The 23,203-nt window shown below is 43.8% G+C and overlaps 1 protein-coding gene across 1 annotated transcript in view; it reads left to right on the top strand.

Moving 5' to 3' along the window:
* The window catches only part of chsy3 (chondroitin sulfate synthase 3), an 88,297-nt gene extending 66,751 nt beyond the window's left edge, over window positions 1-21,546 (top strand). Inside the window, exon 3 of the mRNA XM_056265571.1 lies at window positions 19,431-21,546. Within this exon, the coding sequence (XP_056121546.1) occupies window positions 19,431-20,993 (1,563 nt within the window). The 3' untranslated portion in view covers window positions 20,994-21,546. The remainder of the gene's footprint in view (window positions 1-19,430) is intronic.
* The last annotated feature ends 1,657 nt before the right edge of the window (window positions 21,547-23,203 follow it).

Raw genomic sequence — 23,203 nt, 5'->3', positions numbered from 1 at the left:
GGTTTGACATCGCGATTACGATTGCGATACGATTAATCGTGCAGCACTAATTTGCGCCCATCTCTGGCCCATGGGCTGCTGGTCTGAGAACCAGGTGTGTGTTCAGGCGCATTGGTGGAGCGTTGCAGTTTGAGGAACTGAACTAGACTGAGCCGTTGACCAACTGAACCCTGCTCTAAAGTCAATGGCGCAGTATTTTTTTTTGTTATTTAAAGAGTGGTTTAGTAATGTGCGCCTATAGGCGGGTGCACAACACGCTACACTTTGTCCCGTGGATGATCAGCTTGCATGCTTTAACCTCTCACACACACACACACACACACACACACACACACAGCTTTAACCTCGCGCACGAGCAGATCTGTTTCCTCGCTAGAGAAGCGTTCAGTTTTTCCGCTTGCAAATTCCGCCGTGTAAATAGCAAATCCGTCATGGACGAGCGCAACTGGCTTTTAAAGTGAATGGGAGATGAGACTCTGATTGGTTTATTGCCCAAAACACACCCATTACTCATTAAGAGAATAGGGACGACCCTTTTAGACCATGCACTGGGCGTGCAGAGCATTTTCCCCATTGTTAACTAGCAAAAGTGGATTCGGACTCGCCCTAAGTGCGCTTGCGCCGTGCGCTTTAGACCATGAGCTTAGAAACTTAAAATAGGGCCCATGGTGTTCATACTATATTATTGAGATTTGAGTCAGTCAAATGACTCTCTCAGTGACTGAATTGGTCAAGTGGGTCTTGAGTTCTTGAGCTACTGATTTCCAACTTGATATGAACCCAGAGTTGCTACTGTGATGTGCACTAACGAAGCACTTTTTCAAGTATATATAGAGACATCAATGAAACTGAAACCAGAATTGTTCAGTTTCTTATAATTCCCATCCTACTCCTGCAGTGGTCTCCGGTCCTGACTGTCCTCTCTTTACTCAGAAGTTCCTTTGGGTCTACAGTAATCCACAGTTATGTAAACTGCAGAATTGCATAACCTACAAAATCCTTGATATTGTTCAAAAATGTCGTACAGGTCCCTGTTCTCCATGTCCTCATGCTCATTATTCCAACAGACGGCTGGGGAATGACAGCTCTATACGTGAGGAGGGTGTGAAATGAACTGTGGCATACAGCCGCTCGAGTCAGTTCAGTCTTGTTGACTGAAGATATGAAGGTTAGGAGAGAGATGAACATTACTAGAATGAAAATAAAAGTGTTTGTTGATCAAACATGGAAGCTGAAGTGTGTCATTGCAGCTCCACTAGCATCACCAGAGGAAACTGCAGAAGTAATGACTTTCAGACAAGCTTCCTGAACACTCCCTCCATCTGCCACTGTCTCGCTGAATTATCATCTCGTTATCTGTCTTTCTACAGTTATTCTGCCGGCTAATGTGTTTAGAGTGCAACATCTGAAATTAAAAAACTTCTGATAATTGCATAATGCGTTTTAGTTTTAGAGGATTGACTTGGATGAAGCAAATGTGCAACCAGTCTACTTTTGACAAATGAGCTGTTCATTTCACGCCATGTGTTGTTTGGGCAGGTATATTTTTGTGAAGGTAATAGGAGTGTAACGATTCGATACCACGACACTGAACTCACGAAACGATATTATTGCGATACTCCAAGACACATGATAAAAGGTTAACAGAAAATGAACTGTTGGTTAAAATGCTAAATTTGGTGTTACATTGTGTGTGTAAATGAATAGGATGGACTTGGTGCTGAAACCCAAAGCACAGGACAATAGAGACACCAGAATAACAATATTCATGATTCTGGAGCTGAAAATACTGAATTATTTCAGATGAATATGCTCACACTCTTTCTCTGACTATATATATTGAAAAAATGTAGGCCACTTTTTACTGGTAACATCAGACATTTGGCATTATCAGGACCCACAAATATTCCCCCATTGCATTATTATACATTATATTCAACATACAGTAGTTTAATGTAGTGCTGACACTAAAACTCTGTAAACTTAATTTGTTCTCACGCTGAACAATACAGAATACATATTGTCATGGCGGTATATTGTGACACCATATATTGTTACACCCCTAGAAGGTACATATGAAGTAACAGAAGGATTTTGTGGTTGAATCATTAGGAATTAGCATATCTTCAGTCTTATGAAGAAGGTTTATTGCTTATCAATAAATGGAACAGAATGTTATTGAATGTATCTGAAACCGTAATGGAAGAGATCGTGTTATAGTGTATAAATGAGTCTGACAGCACACATGGCAGCGTCTCAGCTGGAGATCTCCTCGAGCGACACCCACTCACAGATGGACTGACTGCAGTCCTCTTCATCTCTCACTCGCAGAGATGTTTTCTGTCTCTGCCATTATCTGTTGTCAAACACTGTCGTTTAGTGTGGACCTATGAACCACATTTGATGCTCTTAATATACATGTTCAAATAACAGTGATAAATGCACTCAATATTACTAGACACATCTTTCTGAATAGACTATCCAACATCTTTGCATAGGTAAACGTATCCACGGCTCGTCTCTATTGCACGCGAGTAAGTGTTTTGTTTTCCATATAAAACCCTAATTTACAGACAAAGCATTATGAAATTGTTTACTGACGGTAAGCGATGTTGCTGTCAGATCCAATACAGTTGGCTATATTTGCAAACTCTCCATTACACTGTGTCTAGATTATAATCTGTTGTCAAATGCTCTGAACAAACATATAATCCTCAGACGTGTTTCAGGATGCCATTAAAATAAACCCTCCAATTGTTCCCGATGCTGGGATCCTTCAGAAGTCTGTACAGAGAGACAAACCTCTGTTTAAACTGAACGAAGTGACTGTTCTTCCACTCTTCCATTTGTCCTGTTGTCAGGAGTCTCTCAAGCGCGTGGAGTCAGTCAGAAACTGAACAAGCGTCCGTATACTGTATCAGTGTAGACAGCGTCAGTGATTATAATGAGTTCACGTCTTGTGTAGACGGGTATCAGCCGAAAAGTGACTGAACGCAAGTGGGCCGATGATGTGAAAGCATTCGTCGATATCTTGCTCTAGAGGCAGTCATATGCTAATGTGTTTGTTCGTGTGACGTCACAATATTAGAACGAGCCATTTTTGGAGCTTGATTGCATAAATGCTTTTTTTAAAGCTATGAAACTTGCAGGATGTTTTAAAGGGGGGGTGAAACACTCAGTTTCCGTCAATCTCATGTTAATCTTGAGTACCTATAGAGTAATATTGCATCCATCATATCTCCAAAAAGTCTTTAGTTTTATTATATTTATAAAAGAAAGATAGGCTGTACCGAGTCTTTCCGTAAAAAGCCGAGCGGGTGGAGGCGTGCCGTGTGGGCGGAGCTAAATAATCACGAGCGCGCGATACTATACGTGATCATGTTGTTTAGCCTACTTGCTGTGCTTAAGTTACACGCCGATAGACACACAGATATTTGAAGCAGTTCTACTCACCGCCTGCGGTTCCAATGCAAGACCGTTAACCTTTAGTGTTGGGACTGCTCCATCCTTGAGAACTAAACGATTAGCAAATCCGGCTTCGAACTGGGCCTTGTTTATAAAAAAATCATCCTCGAAATGCATGGAACAAACAAGAACACTTGCACAACTGTGTTGATGTTCTGGAAAAACAAACTCCATCCACTGGTCCCCTAACGCTTGATTCTTTGGGAATCTGTGCAGTGTTGTCTTGCCTTGGCAACCGAAAACACACTTCTTTGGTGACATATTGCAGCCGATGCACAGCGCTTTGATGGGCATGGGTGTTACGGCTATCGCTGTACAGCTGCGCGCGCGCCCTTCCGAGAGAAGTGCCCTAACGACCGTATAAGGAAATTCCGGCGCATCTGACGTCATACTCGAAAAAAACTTTCCGAAACTTGTGACAACCAGGAAGGAGTATTTCGAGAACAGAAATACTCAATCAAACGTACAACTTAATTTTTTAAACTTTGTCCATGTTTAGCATGGGAATCCAACTCTTTAACAGTGTAAAAAACTCACTATGCATGAAATAGCATTTCACCCCCCTTTTAACGGTACAGAGGCCTCTTATATATCAAAAGATCAAGTATATTTTTATATATAATGATCCCTCTAATATAATGAATTCATTCAAGTTAACTTGTTGTGGAAGCTTCAGCCTCACATTGCTCATCATTTATTTTTCTACAACTGTCACAAATTCCTGCTTTTCCATAGTGTAATTGATTGTGAGTAATATTGTGAAATTAGCCTTAAAACATGCACATTCAAAGACGCACATTTAAAAAATTCACCAGAAAGTATATCATCTGAGCGCCATAGGCTACAGTGTGGGGCACAGTAACTCTCACATGCTATTAAGGAAAGTATATGAAATTGGGTTGCAGCTTATGTTTGCTATGTTTGTAGGATGACTTGATGGCGTAGGCAGAGTGTGTAGAGTGAATAGTCTGGTAATTTCTCACTCAAACCTGCTTCTGCTTCTGATTGCTTTTAGAAGGAATAGCTGCCCATAACTGCTGGTCGAGGATCAGTTTTCTCCGTAATAATAGCACTCTGGCAAAACAGATTTGGTGTTTGTGCTCTTGAGAGCGTCAAATGTTTCAATTTACAATGTGTTTTTTCAGCGTTGAGCAATGTAGCCAATCACAAACATATGCAATGACCAATCAGACGTGTTTAAGTCAGGACTTGTTATCCAGTGCTGAGTTCTGCACTCTCGCAAATCCTCTCGTTCTAAGTTAACTTATAACAAACAATGTTATGCAGAAACACTGATGAAACTCGCTTCTGATCACTTGATTTATCTGCTGCTCCTGAGCTCAGACTGCAGGCGTCAATCCAAAGTCCATTAGACTCACAGACAGTCTGATTCATGCTGCCAAAATGTTAAGAGCTTTCAGGAAACAAAAAGCTGATTGGCTGACTTTACTTAAAGGATTAGTTCACTTCAGAATGAAAATTTCCTGATAGTTTACTCTCCCCCACGTCATCCAAGATGTTCATGTCTTTCTTTATTCAGTCGAAAAGAAATGAAGGTTTCTGAGGAAAACATTCCAGGGTTTTTCTCCATATAGAGACTTCAGTGGAGTCCAACGGTTTCAGTGCAGCTTCAAAGTCTCGACACGATCCAGCCGAGGAATAAGAGTCTGATCTAGACAAACCAGCGGACATTTTCTAAAAAAAAAAATTACATTTATATACTTTTTAACCACAAATGCTGGTCTTGCACTAGCTGTGATGCGCCACATATTACGTAATCACGTTGAAAGGTTAGTCGGAAGTACCGACCTACTGTAGTGTTTACAAAGCAAAGACTAAGTCAAATGCCATTAAAAAAAAAAAAAAAAAAAAGGTAAACCAACGATGTTGGACGATTTTGAAGTTGGAGGAGAAAATAAGACCCTACATTTTTTAACCGGAACACACGTGACCTTTCAACGTAATTACCCAACGTGTGGCGCATCACAGCTAGTGCAAGACGAGCATGTGTTGCTATAGCAACAGTGGGCTCCCGGCACATTTTTGGTAGAACGAAAAAAGAGCATTTTATTTAACGTTAACCCGTACCCCACTTGATTTTTTTTACTGGCACTTTTCTATTCATACTGTTTTAATCCATCATTTCTGTGATCAGACTCACTTACCCATTCTTTGCTTTAAATAACTGAAATAACTTCTGTGGGCACTTGTTGCTTCTCCTAACATAGTGTGAGACAGAAAATATATTATTTTATAACATTCTATGATACATGCTATGTCGACTAGCATTGCATTATAGATATACATAATTCTTATGAAAATACCCATGGTGGCTTATACCAGTGTGTTTATTGTCTTCATGTTTCATCAGACAAAACATCTCTATCTACATGTTAATCAGCTGTAGTGATATCTGATGTCTATATTTCCATATTTTCAAGGGATTTCCTGGAACGTCATAAGTTTAATACTTCTATGAATCTCACTTGTGGACTTTCCACGCAAGAGCCCCCTCTGGCTTCCAGTATGAATGAAACCGAAATTACATGAAAGTGTTTAGTGCTCCATGTTGTTAACATCGCCTCATTTTGGGTAAAAATAGAAAAATAATACTAAAGTACTTTGTAATGTAGTAACTTGAGTAATTTTTCAGCAAACTACTTTACTCTTTCTTGAGTCATATTATTTTTCAGTACTTCTACTAGTAAAGTAAATAGTTTCTTAAGTAGCAATACTTTTACTTGAGTACAATTTCTAGTACTCTCTCCACCACTGCACAAGACCAATGTCAGGATGAAATGAACCTTTCCTGAAACACTCATTTCACATTATTTTACAAACACACATATACACTCTGTGTGAATACACTGAATATTCATATTCCCTCAGTCTAGTTGTATATGTCCTGCTGTCTTTGCTCTGATGATAGTTGATGCTTTCCTCAAACTCATGCAAACTCATTTCTATTGTGCTAGTAAACATCTCATTCTCATTGTGTGGACAGAATCAATAAACATGATTTCTGCTCTTTTCATGTCCACTGCCCTTGAGGACCGAGTACAGCTCTGCTTCAGACACACACTGCTGGAGGAATATTCAGCTTTATTTGTGCTGTAAAATGGGCTCAGAAGTGGGCTCGTTTCTCAATATTTGCTGAGCCACCAAAATTAAGTTAACTTTCAGGGATAGTTCCCCCTAAAATAAAGATTTTGTCATCAATTATTCACCATCACGTTGTTCCATATTTTAATTAAACCTGAGAGATTTCTGTCCCTTCATTGAAAGTCTGTTCACCCAAAGCTTTCAAGCTTCAAAAAGTTCATAAATGTATTGCAAAACTAATCCACATGAACCAAGCACTTTAATCAAAGTCTTCTAAAAAGACATGGTCACTTTATACAGAGTTAATTAGACCTTGATTCACATATAAACATTGATCAACCCACATTCATAGAGCACATCAAATATGGTTCATGGAAGCACAAACATACTTGTTGACGTCCGAGAGCAAACCTCACTGGTTCAGATTCACACATGATGAATTATGATTTAGTTGCATGTTTTGTTATTCATGTTTTTACCATATATGGTGAATTAATAGTTAACCAGCTGTGTGTGAATGTTCCATGATTTGGCTCATAATCTCTGGGCTTGAAGCCAGCTCTCTACAGAGAGAGAGAGAGAGGAAGAGAGAGATGTCTGTGAACAGTTGCTCTCTGAGGAGCGGATGTCATCGTTCATCCATCTCTCCAGTATTGAGTGATGAATATCATGGCTTACAACTGATCCTCACACTGAAGTTCAAAGGCAAATCAATGTCTGCGTGGTGGCAAGATCTTCACAGAACCCTTGATTGATTATCCTTGATTATCTAGTTGATTTTTTTCTTGCTGTTGAATTCCATTTTTATTCGAGCATATTTGAACATCAGTGATTTGCAGATCAAAGTCAGTGCGAGTCAGTTTATGAAGCACGATACTGTCTGTGAAATGAGCACTAGAAATAAGTAGTAATGATGCTTCTCTTCACTAGAGCTCTCAAATCTATTATTTGCATGTCTCATGCCATGATCGATAGTGATCTGGCAAGTTTATGCTGAAAGATTTGAGAGCAGTAGCTGCATTTCACTTGATACCTGAACAGAAGGGGCCCTGAATGAGTTCTTGTTTTTAATATTTATATGCCTATATTTATTTGTTTATAACTCAGGATATAGAGTGCTGTTCTCCCAAATATCAGCGCTATTGTAACCATGATAGCCTATTGATTTTATACAACAGTGAAGAGCTAAAACTGAAAGTTGTGTGTAAATGGACGTTTTTAACCAACTTTTTCCACTATTGTGGCAATTAAATATTCGCTTAGTTATCACCAAAGCTCGCTCTATTTTGCCGTAGGTCAGTAAACCGTTATGCTGCCCCAGAAAGCAGGTTCATGATGAACCTTCATGCACATACACTGCCTGTGAAGTCAATGCCTGATTGGGCAGTGAGGAAACAAGTCAGTCCTGAGCTTTCAGACACAGTCACAATTGCTTAATCCCTAAAATGCCTTTTAGGTTTCACTCATAAACTGCTGCCTACATCAGTCCTGCAACAATCCTACGCTACAACGAGCCAGACAATGAGCCAGATTTGGAATAAATGAATGTGAACCCCCTGCATTTCATATTTTAATAAACGTTTCACTTTCTGAATTTGAAACTGCATCACTTTCCTTTAAAGGCTGCATGATGTGATCTCCCATGGAGGACGCAGTCACAGAGAAACACATGCCGCCTGTGGCATTTTCATTTGTCCCTTGTTGTGTTGTTCTCGAACCCGCTGTGCAAGAAACACAACACTGTCAAACTGAACGAGTAGTTGTTCCTCTGAAGACTAAAATCACTCTTCATCCTCCACTCACATTCTCATCTCCTCATCCAAACGGATAACAGCATCTAAACACAGAACACCCCGGCTGTGAGTGAAATTGCAGAAGTCTTAATGGTGTTATTGCCTCGTAGCTCAAGGGAGAAGCGAATGAGATTCCTCAGATTGAGTTAATGTGCTGGAAATAAGCCTGTACTTTGTTGCACCAACAGCTTCACTACACTTCTGTCAGGACCACTATCGTCAAATACGATTGACAATTAGCATACACTTTAGATTGGCGGTGTGATTCTGTTCTGGGCGAGAGCTCCCTGCCCATCCGTGCAGCCTAGCATGCATAAGAGCAGGGAGAGCAGCAATAACCCCCCAAAACAAAACCATATGCCAATATCCCCCAAACCCAACTGACTGCGCAATCCTGGATGCTTTTGCACTTACCTGAGTGAGCCAAGGCAACAAGCATGTGCCAATACGAAAAGCTTGAGCAACAGCATGTTACCAACAATACCGGAAGCCTTAAAGGGATACTCCACCGGTTTTTTGTATTAAAATATGTTATTCCCTTAACTAAGACGAGTTGATACATACCTCTCTCGTCTCAGTGCGTGCACTATATCGCTCTGTATTGCCGCAAAACTATGTTAGCACTTAGCTTAGCCCATGCATTAAATATGGGCCAAGCAGAGAAGCGACCAAACACTTCCACGTTTTCCCTATTTAAACACAGTTACTCGAGTAGTGTAACTCGACCTAGGCTGGTGACACAAAATAAAACGTTGTGTTTTTCTAAGCGTTTAAAATTGATGACTATATTGTATGGCGGAATACCATAGCAAATGCTTTTGAGCAGTTCGACTTTGCGCAATAATATCATCACTCGTGAAAAGTCCTCTTACCGGCTCCCGCTTCCTCTCCCCCTCCCTCTTATTTCCGTCAATACAACCAACGTGACTTTTACCACCTGTGCTATTAGCAAACTGCAGATCATTTGCAATGGCGGACTTTGTAGATGATTATGACTTCTTTGTAGCAGACCCAGAGCCATATCTGTTTGAACCCGAGTACACGGAGGAGGAATTAGCTCTGCGTGCGTGCGTGCGTGCGTGCGTGCGTGCGTGCGTGTGTAAAGACGCTGCTGGAGACGTTGTTAGTCCCAATGCTTGAAGCAGAACATTAATAACAGAGCTTCGTTCTAGAGTTGCAAAATCACTTTCTTCTCATTTATTCTAGTGTTTTAGTGGAAATGTGTGTGAGATTGAGCTGTGAAATACAGGAACTTCACAGCTGTACTTCAGTGCAGGTCTAACATGCTTTAATACAGACGCCAGGTGAGGTGTAAAGCCTGAATACATTTGCATAACTCTAAAATAAACAGGGACCAGTTAAACTTATTGAAAATAGTCCTGTGAAGTCTATTTGAAGTAATACATATTTTTCTTTCTTGAACTTAATGAAATTATATTATCTGTTTTAGAGCTGCTTCACATTTGAAATTAAAGTTGCAAGCAATTAAAATTGAAATGGTTTCTGAAATTGAAAAATGTTGCGATAGTTTTATCCCTGTAACGCTGCTGTGAAACGATCTGTATTATAGAAAGCGCTATATAAATAAACGTGACTAGACTTGACTTGACCCTTTCTCCTCTTACTCTTCCACATTTCCTCCTGCCTGTGCTAGACACATCACATGACTGGACCTGTTCATGTTTCATAGCAGGTTTAATGCAGCAGAGAGGGTGTACTGTGTCTCATCACTGATCCAGCCTCACTTTTGCTTGTTTTTCCTACACTTATTCAAATACACACCAAATACAAAGTTACGCTTTTCAGAGCTGAGTCTGAATTCGAGTTTTGCTCTGGAGACACTAGATGCTTTATACTGGATGCAAAACATCCCGAGCGACCGACCGCAGCATTTATAACCCGACCACTAGAGCCCAGAGCCAACTTAACATTACCTCCTGTCAGCAGACAAATGACCAAAGGACTCGTGGGTTAAGTTGCAGACGTCAGCATTTATCAGCCATAGAGCTTTAGCTTAATAATGTTCAGCTTTCCTTCTTTAACACGATCACTCTCTGAGCATTGTTGCAAGCAATTTAGTGTAATTCACTGTTGATAATCCAAACATGGTAGGATGTGAGAGAGCTGAGGGCATTAGCGGATCCCGGGGATCTGTACGTGATGCTGAAGTGTCTGGACCAGAGGATGTGAGAGAGCTGAGGGCGTTAGCGGATCCCGGGGATCTGTACGTGATGCTGAAGTGTCTGGACCAGAGGATGTGAGAGAGCTGAGGGCGTTAGCGGATCCCGGTGATCTGTACGTGATGCAGAAGTGTCTGGACCAGAGGATGTGAGAGAGCTGAGGGCGTCAGCGGATCCCGGTGATCTGTACGTGATGCTGAAGTGTCTGGACCAGAGGATGTGAGAGAGCTGAGGGCGTTAGCGGATCCCGGTGATCTGTACGTGATGCAGAAGTGTCTGGACCAGAGGATGTGAGAGAGCTGAGGGCGTCAGCGGATCCCGGGGATCTGTACGTGATGCTGAAGTGTCTGGACCAGAGGATGTGAGAGAGCTGAGGGCGTTAGCGGATCCCGGTGATCTGTACGTGATGCAGAAGTGTCTGGACCAGAGGATGTGAGAGAGCTGAGGGCGTCAGCGGATCCCGGTGATCTGTACGTGATGCTGAAGTGTCTGGACCAGAGGATGTGAGAGAGCTGAGGGCGTCAGCAGATCCCGGTGATCTGTACGTGATGCAGAAGTGTCTGGACCAGAGGATGTGAGAGAGCTGAGGGCGTCAGCGGATCCCGGTGATCTGTACGTGATGCAGAAGTGTCTGGACCAGAGGATGTGAGAGAGCTGAGGGCGTCAGCGGATCCCGGTGATCTGTACGTGATGCAGAAGTGTCTGGACCAGAGGATGTGAGAGAGCTGAGGGCGTTAGCGGATCCTGGTGATCTATACGTGATGCAGAAGTGTCTGGACCAGAGGATGTGAGAGAGCTGAGGGCGTCAGCGGATCCCGGTGATCTGTACGTGATGCAGAAGTGTCTGGACCAGAGGATGTGAGAGAGCTGAGGTCGTTAGCGGATCCCGATGATCTATACGTGATGCAGAAGTGTCTGGACCAGAGGATGTGAGAGAGCTGAGGTCGTTAGCGGATCCCGATGATCTATACGTGATGCAGAAGTGTCTGGACCAGAGGATGTGAGAGAGCTGAGGGCGTTAGCGGATCCTGGTGATCTGTACGTGATGCAGAAGTGTCTGGACCAGAGGATGTGAGAGAGCTGAGGGCGTTAGCGGATCCTGGTGATCTATACGTGATGCAGAAGTGTCTGGACCAGAGGATGTGAGAGAGCTGAGGGCGTTAGCGGATCCCGGTGATCTATACGTGATGCAGAAGTCTCTGGACCAGAGGCTGTGAGAGAGCTGAGGGCGTCAGCGGATCCCGATGATCTATACGTGATGCAGAAGTGTCTGGACCAGAGGATGTGAGAGAGCTGAGGGCGTCAGCGGATCCCGATGATCTATACGTGATGCAGAAGTGTCTGGACCAGAGGCTGTGAGAGAGCTGAGGGCGTCAGCGGATCCCGATGATCTATACGTAATGCAGAAGTGTCTGGACCAGAGGATGTGAGAGAGCTGAGGGCGTCAGCGGATCCCGGGGATCTGTACGTGATGCAGAAGTGTCTGGACCAGAGGATGTGAGAGAGCTGAGGTCGTTAGCGGATCCCGATGATCTATACGTGATGCAGAAGTGTCTGGACCAGAGGATGTGAGAGAGCTGAGGGCGTCATTGGATCCCGGGGATCTGTACGTGATGCAGAAGTGTCTGGACCAGAGGATGTGAGAGAGCTGAGGCCGTTAGCGGATCCCGATGATCTATACGTGATGCAGAAGTGTCTGGACCAGAGGATGTGAGAGAGCTGAGGGCGTCAGCGGATCCCGGGGATCTGTACGTGATGCAGAAGTGTCTGGACCAGAGGATGTGAGAGAGCTGAGGTCGTCAGCGGATCCCGGGGATCTGTACGTGATGCAGAAGTGTCTGGACCAGAGGATGTGAGAGAGCTGAGGGCGTCAGCGGATCCCGGGGATCTGTACGTGATGCAGAAGTCTCTGGACCAGAGGATGTGAGAGAGCTGAGGGCGTCAGCGGATCCCGGGGATCTGTACGTGATGCAGAAGTGTCTGGACCAGAGGATGTGAGAGAGCTGAGGGCGTCAGCGGATCCCGGGGATCTGTACGTGATGCAGAAGTGTCTGGACCAGAGGATGTGAGAGAGCTGAGGTCGTCAGCGGATCCCGGGGATCTGTACGTGATGCAGAAGTGTCTGGACCAGAGGATGTGAGAGAGCTGAGGGCGTCAGCGGATCCCGGGGATCTGTACGTGATGCAGAAGTCTCTGGACCAGAGGATGTGAGAGAGCTGAGGGCGTCAGCGGATCCCGGGGATCTGTACGTGATGCAGAAGTGTCTGGACCAGAGGATGTGAGAGAGCTGAGGGCGTCAGCGGATCCCGGGGATCTGTACGTGATGCAGAAGTGTCTGGACCAGAGGATGTGAGAGAGCTGAGGTCGTTAGCGGATCCCGATGATCTATACGTGATGCAGAAGTGTCTGGACCAGAGGATGTGAGAGAGCTGAGGGCGTCAGCGGATCCCGGGGATCTGTACGTGATGCAGAAGTGTCTGGACCAGAGGATGTGAGAGAGCTGAGGGCGTCAGCGGATCCCGGTGATCTGTACGTGATGCAGAAGTGTCTGGACCAGAGGATGTGAGAGAGCTGAGGCCGTTAGCGGATCCCGATGATCTATACGTGATGCAGAAGTGTCTGGACCAGAGGATGTGAGAGAGCTGAGGTCGTCAGCGGATCCCGGGGATCTGTACGTGATGCAGAAGTGTCTGGACCAGAGGATGTGAGAGAGCTGAGGCCGTTAGCGGATCCCGATGATCTATACGTGATGCAGAAGTGTCTGGACCAGAGGATGTGAGAGAGCTGAGGGCGTCAGCGGATCCCGGGGATCTGTACGTGATGCAGAAGTGTCTGGACCAGAGGATGTGAGAGAGCTGAGGCCGTTAGCGGATCCCGATGATCTATACGTGATGCAGAAGTGTCTGGACCAGAGGATGTGAGAGAGCTGAGGGCGTCAGCGGATCCCGGTGATCTGTACGTGATGCAGAAGTGTCTGGACCAGAGGATGTGAGAGAGCTGAGGCCGTTAGCGGATCCCGATGATCTATACGTGATGCAGAAGTGTCTGGACCAGAGGATGTGAGAGAGCTGAGGTCGTCAGCGGATCCCGGGGATCTGTACGTGATGCAGAAGTGTCTGGACCAGAGGATGTGAGAGAGCTGAGGGCGTTAGCAGATCCCGGGGATCTGTACGTGATGCAGAAGTGTCTGGACCAGAGGATGTGAGAGAGCTGAGGGCGTCAGCGGATCCCGGTGATCTGTACGTGATGCAGAAGTGTCTGGACCAGAGGATGTGAGAGAGCTGAGGTCGTTAGCGGATCCCGATGATCTATACGTGATGCAGAAGTGTCTGGACCAGAGGATGTGAGAGAGCTGAGGGCGTCAGCGGATCCCGGGGATCTGTACGTGATGCAGAAGTGTCTGGACCAGAGGATGTGAGAGAGCTGAGGTCGTTAGCGGATCCCGATGATCTGTACGTGATGCAGAAGTGTCTGGACCAGAGGATGTGAGAGAGCTGAGGTCGTTAGCGGATCCCGATGATCTATACGTGATGCAGAAGTGTCTGGACCAGAGGATGTGAGAGAGCTGAGGGCGTTAGCGGATCCCGGTGATCTGTACGTGATGCAGAAGTCTCTGGACCAGAGGATGTGAGAGAGCTGAGGGCGTTAGCGGATCCCGATGATCTATACGTGATGCAGAAGTGTCTGGACCAGAGGATGTGAGAGAGCTGAGGTCGTTAGCGGATCCCGGTGATCTGTACGTGATGCAGAAGTGTCTGGACCAGAGGATGTGAGAGAGCTGAGAGCGTCAGCGGATCCCGGGGATCTGTACGTGATGCAGAAGTGTCTGGACCAGAGGATGTGAGAGAGCTGAGGTCGTTAGCGGATCCCGATGATCTATACGTGATGCAGAAGTGTCTGGACCAGAGGATGTGAGAGAGCTGAGGTCGTCAGCGGATCCCGGTGATCTGTACGTGATGCAGAAGTGTCTGGACCAGAGGATGTGAGAGAGCTGAGGGCGTTAGCGGATCCCGATGATCTATACGTGATGCAGAAGTGTCTGGACCAGAGGATGTGAGAGAGCTGAGGGCGTCATTGGATCCCGGGGATCTGTACGTGATGCAGAAGTGTCTGGACCAGAGGATGTGAGAGAGCTGAGGGCGTTAGCGGATCCCGATGATCTATACGTGATGCAGAAGTGTCTGGACCAGAGGATGTGAGAGAGCTGAGGGCGTCAGCGGATCCCGGGGATCTGTACGTGATGCAGAAGTGTCTGGACCAGAGGATGTGAGAGAGCTGAGGGCGTCAGCGGATCCCGGTGATCTGTACGTGATGCAGAAGTGTCTGGACCAGAGGATGTGAGAGAGCTGAGGGCGTCAGCGGATCCCGGGGATCTGTACGTGATGCAGAAGTGTCTGGACCAGAGGATGTGAGAGAGCTGAGGGCGTCAGCGGATCCCGGGGATCTGTACGTGATGCAGAAGTGTCTGGACCAGAGGATGTGAGAGAGCTGAGGGCGTCAGCGGATCCCGGTGATCTGTACGTGATGCAGAAGTGTCTGGACCAGAGGATGTGAGAGAGCTGAGGGCGTCAGCGGATCCCGGGGATCTGTACGTGATGCAGAAGTGTCTGGACCAGAGGATGTGAGAGAGCTGAGGGCGTCAGCGGATCCCGGGGATCTGTACGTGATGCAGAAGTGTCTGGACCAGAGGATGTGAGCGGAGTGGCAGCAACTTCCCTCCGCGTTCAAGGCATTCAATCATGCTTTGAAATCTCGCAAAAGTTCTGTTCATAATATACAGGCCTATTAAATGATCAAATAAATAAATAATACTAGGAGAATAGTTTCAACGTGGTTTATTGGAACACTGATTTGCAAACATTTTTCCAATGACATGCCAAGCTTATTACATGGTAATCAGCATTAAAAGTTAAATATCTTTGCTGCTTTTTGCAGTGTAAATTTTATCTACGGGTCGCTACATTTATTACAGATTTCTGTCATTCGAAATCATATACAGATAAAGTAGCACTGTAAGATTACATTTGTTTGAATGCATTAGTGAGAGAGCGATTGCGTGTGTGAATAAGTACCTGTTTAAAATGTGCTTTCACCCGATCATATTCACTAGCATATCTAGAAGGGATAAACGAATTCCTTGAGAACTATAAACTCCCGCTTATGTCCAACCTTCACATTCTTTCCAATTTGAGTGATCCATCTGTATCATGCTAGCTAAATGTGTTTAACGTGTGAGTTCTTGCTAAGAATGCAGTTACAGTATGAGCCGTTGGCATGAACTGTAAATCCTGCTCCACTCCCACTCCGCTCCGCTCGCTTACTCTGGTCTGAACACCGCAGGGAACTCGCTTCATCTCATCAGAGGAATGAGGAAGACTGTGGTCGCTCAGGTCTGGAGGTCTGGTGTGAAAACAGGGGAATTACACCACAGGCCAGTGTTAGTCAGTCTCTCAAACAGCACCAGTAGTGACGTGCTGGACGAAGCTTTCAGAGTGAAGTGCAGGAGTGTGTGTACAAGGCCGGTCAGGATAAAGGAGTTAGTGTTTGAGCCTGAGCGTTAGGAAGCACATCAGAGCACTAGACCTGCAGACAGTAGTGCTGCTGTTCGAGGGAGTCATCGAGTCTAACGCACGGGATTCATCTAATCATCATAATGCACGCTAGAGGCGAGGAGGAATCATTTCTCCATAACTTGTAAGCACGACATGAAAGGCGTCTTGAGGAGTTATGACTTCATCGGCTGTAAGGGTGACTCAACTGTTCTGTTGCAATCAGGAGTTTGTTCACTGTGAGAGATGGAAAAGGTGTTAAACAGCATCACACAATATTGTTTTACAGATTAAATCTCTCTGCAACACTTGATAGTATCGGTCAGTAGTGGCTTCTCTGTACATTTGTGTATAATGACAATAAACTGTATAAATGGCTGTTGCCAGTGATTTCCTAGATACTGCAGATGTAATAATAATGCAAGTCAACTCATGTCCGCATATTTATATATTTGGCAGGTAGCTATGTATTAACTGGGAAATGTACAGTCAGCCCTGCTTGATCAGCCTATTGGGGATTATATTGCGATAAAAGGTGATTAAAGAGGCACTTTAAAAAGTACACTTAAGCTGAGTTAAGTACAATATAGAGGATTCATTATCTTATTTTCTTAGAAATAAATAATTGAGCCATTAAATCTGCATTGTAGGTAAGCTTACAATAAAGATTTACATCTTGTATATAAAACGAGGTTCATCTACTATGCCGGCAGGCATGCTGCTTTTAAAAATATGCCTTGTAGGACTATATTAGTTTATTCTTTTTATATGCATTTAAGAAAATAATTTATTGCAGGGTTTTTGCAAAAAGCAACGTTCTGAAACATCATTTGAACACTAAAGCCATCCTTACGCCATTTGAAGGATGTTAGTAGTGTTTATCACACCTGGAGAATATGTGGCTCTTATGTGGTCGTGTGAACGCATAAGTGGCTTCTTACAGGTTTTTAAGGGTATGCATCTGTATGGGAGAACACAGGCCAACTGAAGTAACAGAAAGGTGTGGAGAAAGCCGTTACTGGCCGTGCTGCATGAATATGCGGGTTAATACAAATACAAATACAAAATCTGGCACACTTGGATGCTCTTGCAGGTTTGCGTGTGAGGGCGAGAGCTGATATAAATTAATCTGGCACTCTGATGCCTTACAGATGTTCAATTTCAACAGCTGTACTACGTTTTGGTGGCCTCTCTTTCAGGCCTATCCACTCTCTCTCAAATAATATCCTGAGTTAACACGGTCTCTTTGTCTAACCACTATTATTTCACATTAGGCTAAACGGGGTTGGTCAAATTTTCCATTGACTGAGCTTGGCTAGAACACAGTCATGTCCTGCTTTCCAGTATATCTCATCCCAGTGGTGGTGTGACTCATGTCGTGCCATAGGGGAGATCAGACATGAGCAGCAGATGTGAGAGAACAGAGAAGCACAGGGAGTAAATCCCGTGTCCGAGAGCTGACTATGCCAGGATCTACCACTTTCTTATAATGCGAAGAAACACAAAGCTGACGTAGTGAGCATTATGTGTGTGAGACACTGTATGGGCATGGATATTTCTTAAGTCTGCCTCATACAGTGGCGTTTCAGATCATTCTTTTGGACTTTAGACTTTAGACTTTGTTGCCACCAGAGAGGTTGTGTCTGAGTCTCTCTAAATGCAAAGTGGTAGAGAGTTCATATAGCCAAGATTTAAAAAGTGGTTTTGATGCCTTTTTCCATCGACAGAGGATGAATTTTTTAGCTACCACCATTCCATATCGGATGGCTTTTTGATTTAGATGACCGAAGCCATGAAGAGAGCTAGACCAGCCGAAAATAGCAATTGCTGGGTCGGGGGAGAGGTCATAAGAATAAGTCTCACAGTCGAGTCTGAAGATTTCGCTCCAAAACTCGTAAAGCTTTGGGCATGACCAGAAGAGATTTCCCAGAGAGCCCTCGGTAGATTCACATTTGTTAGTACTACTTACTATAAAAGTTAGTACTATAAAAGGTACTTCTTTATATTGAATTAAGTTGGTGGCTTAAGTTACTAGAACATGTGTTTATGACCTTGATAGACTCTGTCCAGTCCTCGTCAGTTATCTGAATACCTAAATCTTTTTCCCAGGAATCTTTTAGATATTATGTAGATATGTCGAGCTGACCGGTAAAGACATCCATAAAACGGTAAATCAAACTAGGGGCTTGCACTCAATCTTTTGATTTAGATATACTTAAAAGTAGATTGAATTATTCTAAGTATACTTGGCTTTTAGTTTACTCTTTTGATTGTAAAGCCTATTAAATACCTTTTTCACAGTTTTACATACTGTCTCATAAACTTACATTGTTTGAAAATATTGATTTATAAAGAAAACAGATATGTTCCTAAGTGTGTGAATTGTTGTGTACATGGTAATGTACATAGGAATTTACTTCAAATCCACTTAAAGTACAGTTAAAGGCATATTTCAAGTGTAAAAATTAATGATAACACTTACTCATCTTAGTTAATGTTTTAATTAAGGTGTTGTTCATCCATGAAGTCATGAATGAAAAACGTTGAACTCGTGTTAGTTCCTGATGATTCATGAGATATCAATGCATGAATGAATGCATAATTCATGCATGAATTTATACATGAATTCATGACAATTCATGTACCCTTACCGCAAAGTGCTACCAAATTAATACCTAAATAGGAACATAGTAGTATACTTAAAATGCAAAAATAATATATAAACAGTAAAGTATAAGTACAATGTTAAGTTCCCTTAATTTGCAGTCACCAGCCTAAAATATACTTGTAGTATAAAACTAATAAACTAGTAGTTTACTGAGAGAAAACTTCAAAGTGTACTTTCGTAAACAAAAACATGTGCTATTACAAGTATATGACTATCAGTATACATATAAGTTCAATTGTAGTATAGTTGCAATACAATCAAAAAACTTGGTTGTAAACTAGTTGTGTACTCAGTTTACTACACTAAAAGTAGTATGGAAATATTACACTTACAAGTATACTACTAGTTTATTGACATTAGTATACTTACTACATAAAGTACTGTAATATACTTGAACTATACTTATTTGGAGTATACTTTAAAAAATGAACTGGAAGTATACCTATTTTTTGTAAGGGTCTGCAAAGTAGTGGATTTGAGGAACTCTGATCAGGTGGAAGGAGGAATTCATGCTTGTTGATGATAAACAAGTGCATACGGGTGAGGCTTTGGGTGTCACTATAAGTTCTAGTTCCTTTATTTATAAAGCACATTTAAAAACAGTCCGAGGACTGACTGAAGTGCTGTATAAGTCACTAAAATACTCAAGTTGTCCTCTTCTTTCTCTCTGCAGATGCAGCAGTTGTTCTATGAGAACTATGAACACAACAAGAAAGGCTTCATCCAGGACCTCCACAGTAGCAAGATCCACAACGCCATCACGCTGCACCCCAACAAGCGTCCAGCGTACCAGTACCGTCTGCACGTGTACCTGCTGACCCGCCGGCTCTCCCAGCTGCGGCACCGCACGGTCCAGCTGCACCGGGAGGCCCTCGCTGTGAGCCGGCTCGGCAGCGCCGCGGTCCGGCGGGAGGACCAGCAGCTCGGGGCGGCGCCCTCATACACACGCTACCGGCCCGCGGGGCGCAGCGACGTCCTCGAGTGGGAGTTCCTCACCGCTCGGCACCTGTACTCGTCCAGCAAGAAGCAGATGCCCCGTCAGGGCCTCGGAAACCTGGTGCGCTCCGCACTGGAAGACACCGTGCTTCAAGTGATGGAAATGATCAACGAGAACTCGAAGACTCGAGGTCGCGTCATAGACTTCAAGGAGATCCAGTACGGCTACAGACGTGTGGATCCGCTTCACGGTGCTGAGTACATCTTGGACCTTCTGCTGCTCTACAAGAAGCACAAGGGTAGGAAGGTGACCGTGCCGGTGCGGAGACACGCTTACCTTCAGCAGTCCTTCAGCCGGCCGTTCTTCAGCGAGGCGGAGGAACTCGACGTCTCCCGACTGGAAGACACCATCAACGGTGACTCGCGCTCGCTCTCTTTCCTCTCCAGCCCGCTCAAGATCTTCTCCTCCTTCCAGGTCTCCGAGTCCACACAAGTCCAGGGTCAGACCAAAGTGCACTTCCTCGTCCCGCTCACCGGTCGCTATGAAATCTTTGTGCGTTACATGGAAAACTTTGAGAGAATCTGCCTGATCCCCAACCAGAACGTGAAGCTGACCATAATCCTGGTCGACAATGATACAAACCCGGATAAGGAGAGACACCTAGAGCTGATAAAGGAATATCACAACCGATATCCTAAAGCAGACCTGTCTATCATCCCTATGACGGGAGACTTCTCTCGAGGCCTGGCCCTTGAGATGGGCTCTTCTCAGCTGAGGAACAACTCGCTGCTGTTTTTCTGCGACGTGGACCTGGTCTTCAACTCTGACGCCCTCCAGAGATGTCGAGACAACACCGTTGAGGGAAGTCAGGTGTACTTCCCCGTCGTCTTCAGTCAGTATGACCCCAAAATTGTCTATGCTGGTGACCCTCCTGAAGACAGCAGCTTTGTCTTTACCAAGAAGACTGGATTCTGGCGAGATTATGGATTTGGGATCACCTGCATATTCAAAAGCGACTTGCTTAGAGCGGGGGGGTTTGACACCTCAATACAAGGCTGGGGTTTAGAGGATGTTGATTTGTTCACTAAAGTCATCGATTCTGGCTTGAACGTGTTTCGCTCTCAAGAAGCAGGTATTGTGCATATTTTTCATACTGTCTTCTGTGACACGCGTTTAGAGCCCAAGCAATACAAAATGTGTGTCGGGTCCAAAGCAAGCACTTACGCATCCACAATGCAGTTGGCACAACTGTGGTTGTCCAAACATTTAGGCGTCGGTTACAACAGGACTTCCTCCTGATGTCCCACCCAGGCCCCAGCAATCACTGGAGTTTACCTCAGATCTGCAAAAGTGCAAACTGCAATGCATTCACTGTATGTGTGGATATTTTTAGTGGTTCTGGGTGAATGTATGTCCTATCAAATTAGTCCAATCCAACTTTCCAAAGGTTTGTCCTTGCCATCTAACATTGCAGCATCTTCCAAGGGATATTTATTGCACAAGTCTAAAAAAAGAAAGTCATTTGTTTTCCATCTTGCGCTCATATCTTGAGGAGCATGTGTTTAATGAGGTCCTAAGGATCATGGAAAAGGTGTTTTCTGTATGTCATCAAATATAAACAACCTAGTTCACATTGCAGTGGTTATAATAATAGTAAACAATACAATAATAATACTGTACAGAAAGTACCAGAAATGTGCTTTAAATTTCCTCGCTGGGGGAAAGAGCCAGAAAAATTGAGTTCTCTGATTTATAAAAGGAGAAATACTATACCTTATTTCAGTATCTTTTAATGGATGTGAACTGTTTGATGATTTTGCTCTATGATATTACGGTACTGGTTACCATGTGACATCTATGTCTTTGATCTTTTTTCTCAAGTGCTGCAATGAACAACTTACATTTTGTTTTTGCTTTGTGGCTTTTATGATTTTTCCATTTGCTGGCAGGAAAAATTCAGTGGCATTGAAATTATTTATAATAAAAACATTGACATGCATATTTGAAATGTATCTGTCTATGGTTTAAATTATTACTCTTGCTTTTAAGCCAGATGTTGTGTGTAGGTTTTAGACATCCATCTTTTACAAGGAATGATGCAATTTTCAGGAAATCCTTTATGTGAAAACCAACAATCTGAAATTAATTCACTAGTCAAATATTAGCATCTTTGCTGTCAGAACTTTTCAGATATTGTGTGTGTGTCAGGCTGTCACGACTGAGCTAATTCTGTGGTTAGGAGGTCCATCTGTACTGTCAGTCCGCTTAAAACCCAGATCGTACATTGTGTTGATGTGTGTCAGCCAGTTGATCTCGCATAGTCCCCTGCGCTGTTCTGCTGCGTCACATCACCGTCCACATTATAAAGCTCACTATGCAGGAGAAGAGAACATGAGCACCTTAAATGTACAGTATCAATATATGTTACATTAGCATTACTGTAATTTTGTAAATCAATCATTTGTCTGGGACCGAAGGATTGGGAACTTGAATAAAAACCTTTCATCCCAGAGTGACACAGGTGAGTAAATAATGATTTTTTTTCTAATTTAAATGGAATCAAGAGTTTGTGTATGTTCTGTTGTTTTAATTCGAGTCTGGACTAAAATAGTATTAATGATGATTTAGAAGTACTCCTAAAGGGTTTTCACAGACTTATTGTTTTGTTTCTCATACAGTATTTTGTACACTCAAGTAATTTATGGTTAGTAGCTTTAAACATAGACATATAATCTTGAAGGTTATTTTGTTGTGGGTGTTGTCAGAAAAAAAAAAAAGTAAATGAGCCTCTTGCCCTTTGTAGTGAGCATGTGAGTAGTGGGCGAAAGCACTTATCACCCTGACAGGCGTGAGGGATCGTCCGGGCCGTCCTGCTTTAAAGGTTAATGTCTGGATTCATGAGGCATGAATACTTAATGAAACACAAGAGCTAGCTGGTAAACACTCCAGTGAACTGTGGCCTTACGCTGACTAGAAGTGCTTTTCATAGTGCAGTCGTAGTGACTTTCTTAGTATTATATAGCAACCCAACTCTCAAGTTGACTTGCTTTGTAAGTATACAGTGAAGTTGCTAGTAGGCATCAATAGTCAAGTCACCTTTATTTATATATCGCTTTTTACAATTACAGTGTTTCAAAGCAGCTTCACAGTGATAACAGGAAAATAATGCAACAAAGTTTGTTTCTGCTGTACAGCAGATCTTGAAGAAAAAATACAAACTGTATCAACCCATTTTGACAGTGAAAAAAATGAATGTTTTGTGGGAAAACATCGTCACTGACTCGTGCCGCCCGAAGTTCCCATTGGACCTGCTGTTCAGATCAACTCTCTCTCTCGTCACTCAGTGTCTGGCAGGACGTGACCTGGTCGATACCAGCTAAAAATTAAATGCTCATTTGCAAAATACAAAGCATTTCTCAGCTGTGTTGTCCAGTTGAAGAAACCCACACTGTGTGGCCAGCAGTTGCTGTCGCTCACGTAGCTTGCGGTGAGATGAGAACGGGCTTAAA

The sequence above is a fragment of the Rhinichthys klamathensis genome, unplaced genomic scaffold (genome assembly GCF_029890125.1).
Source record: "Rhinichthys klamathensis goyatoka isolate OS25496 unplaced genomic scaffold, OSU_Roscu_1.1 h1tg000236l_1, whole genome shotgun sequence".
Taxonomy (NCBI): domain Eukaryota; kingdom Metazoa; phylum Chordata; class Actinopteri; order Cypriniformes; family Leuciscidae; genus Rhinichthys; species Rhinichthys klamathensis.
The sequence above is the reverse complement of the archived record's forward strand: the minus strand, read 5'-3'. Positions and strand labels throughout refer to the sequence as shown.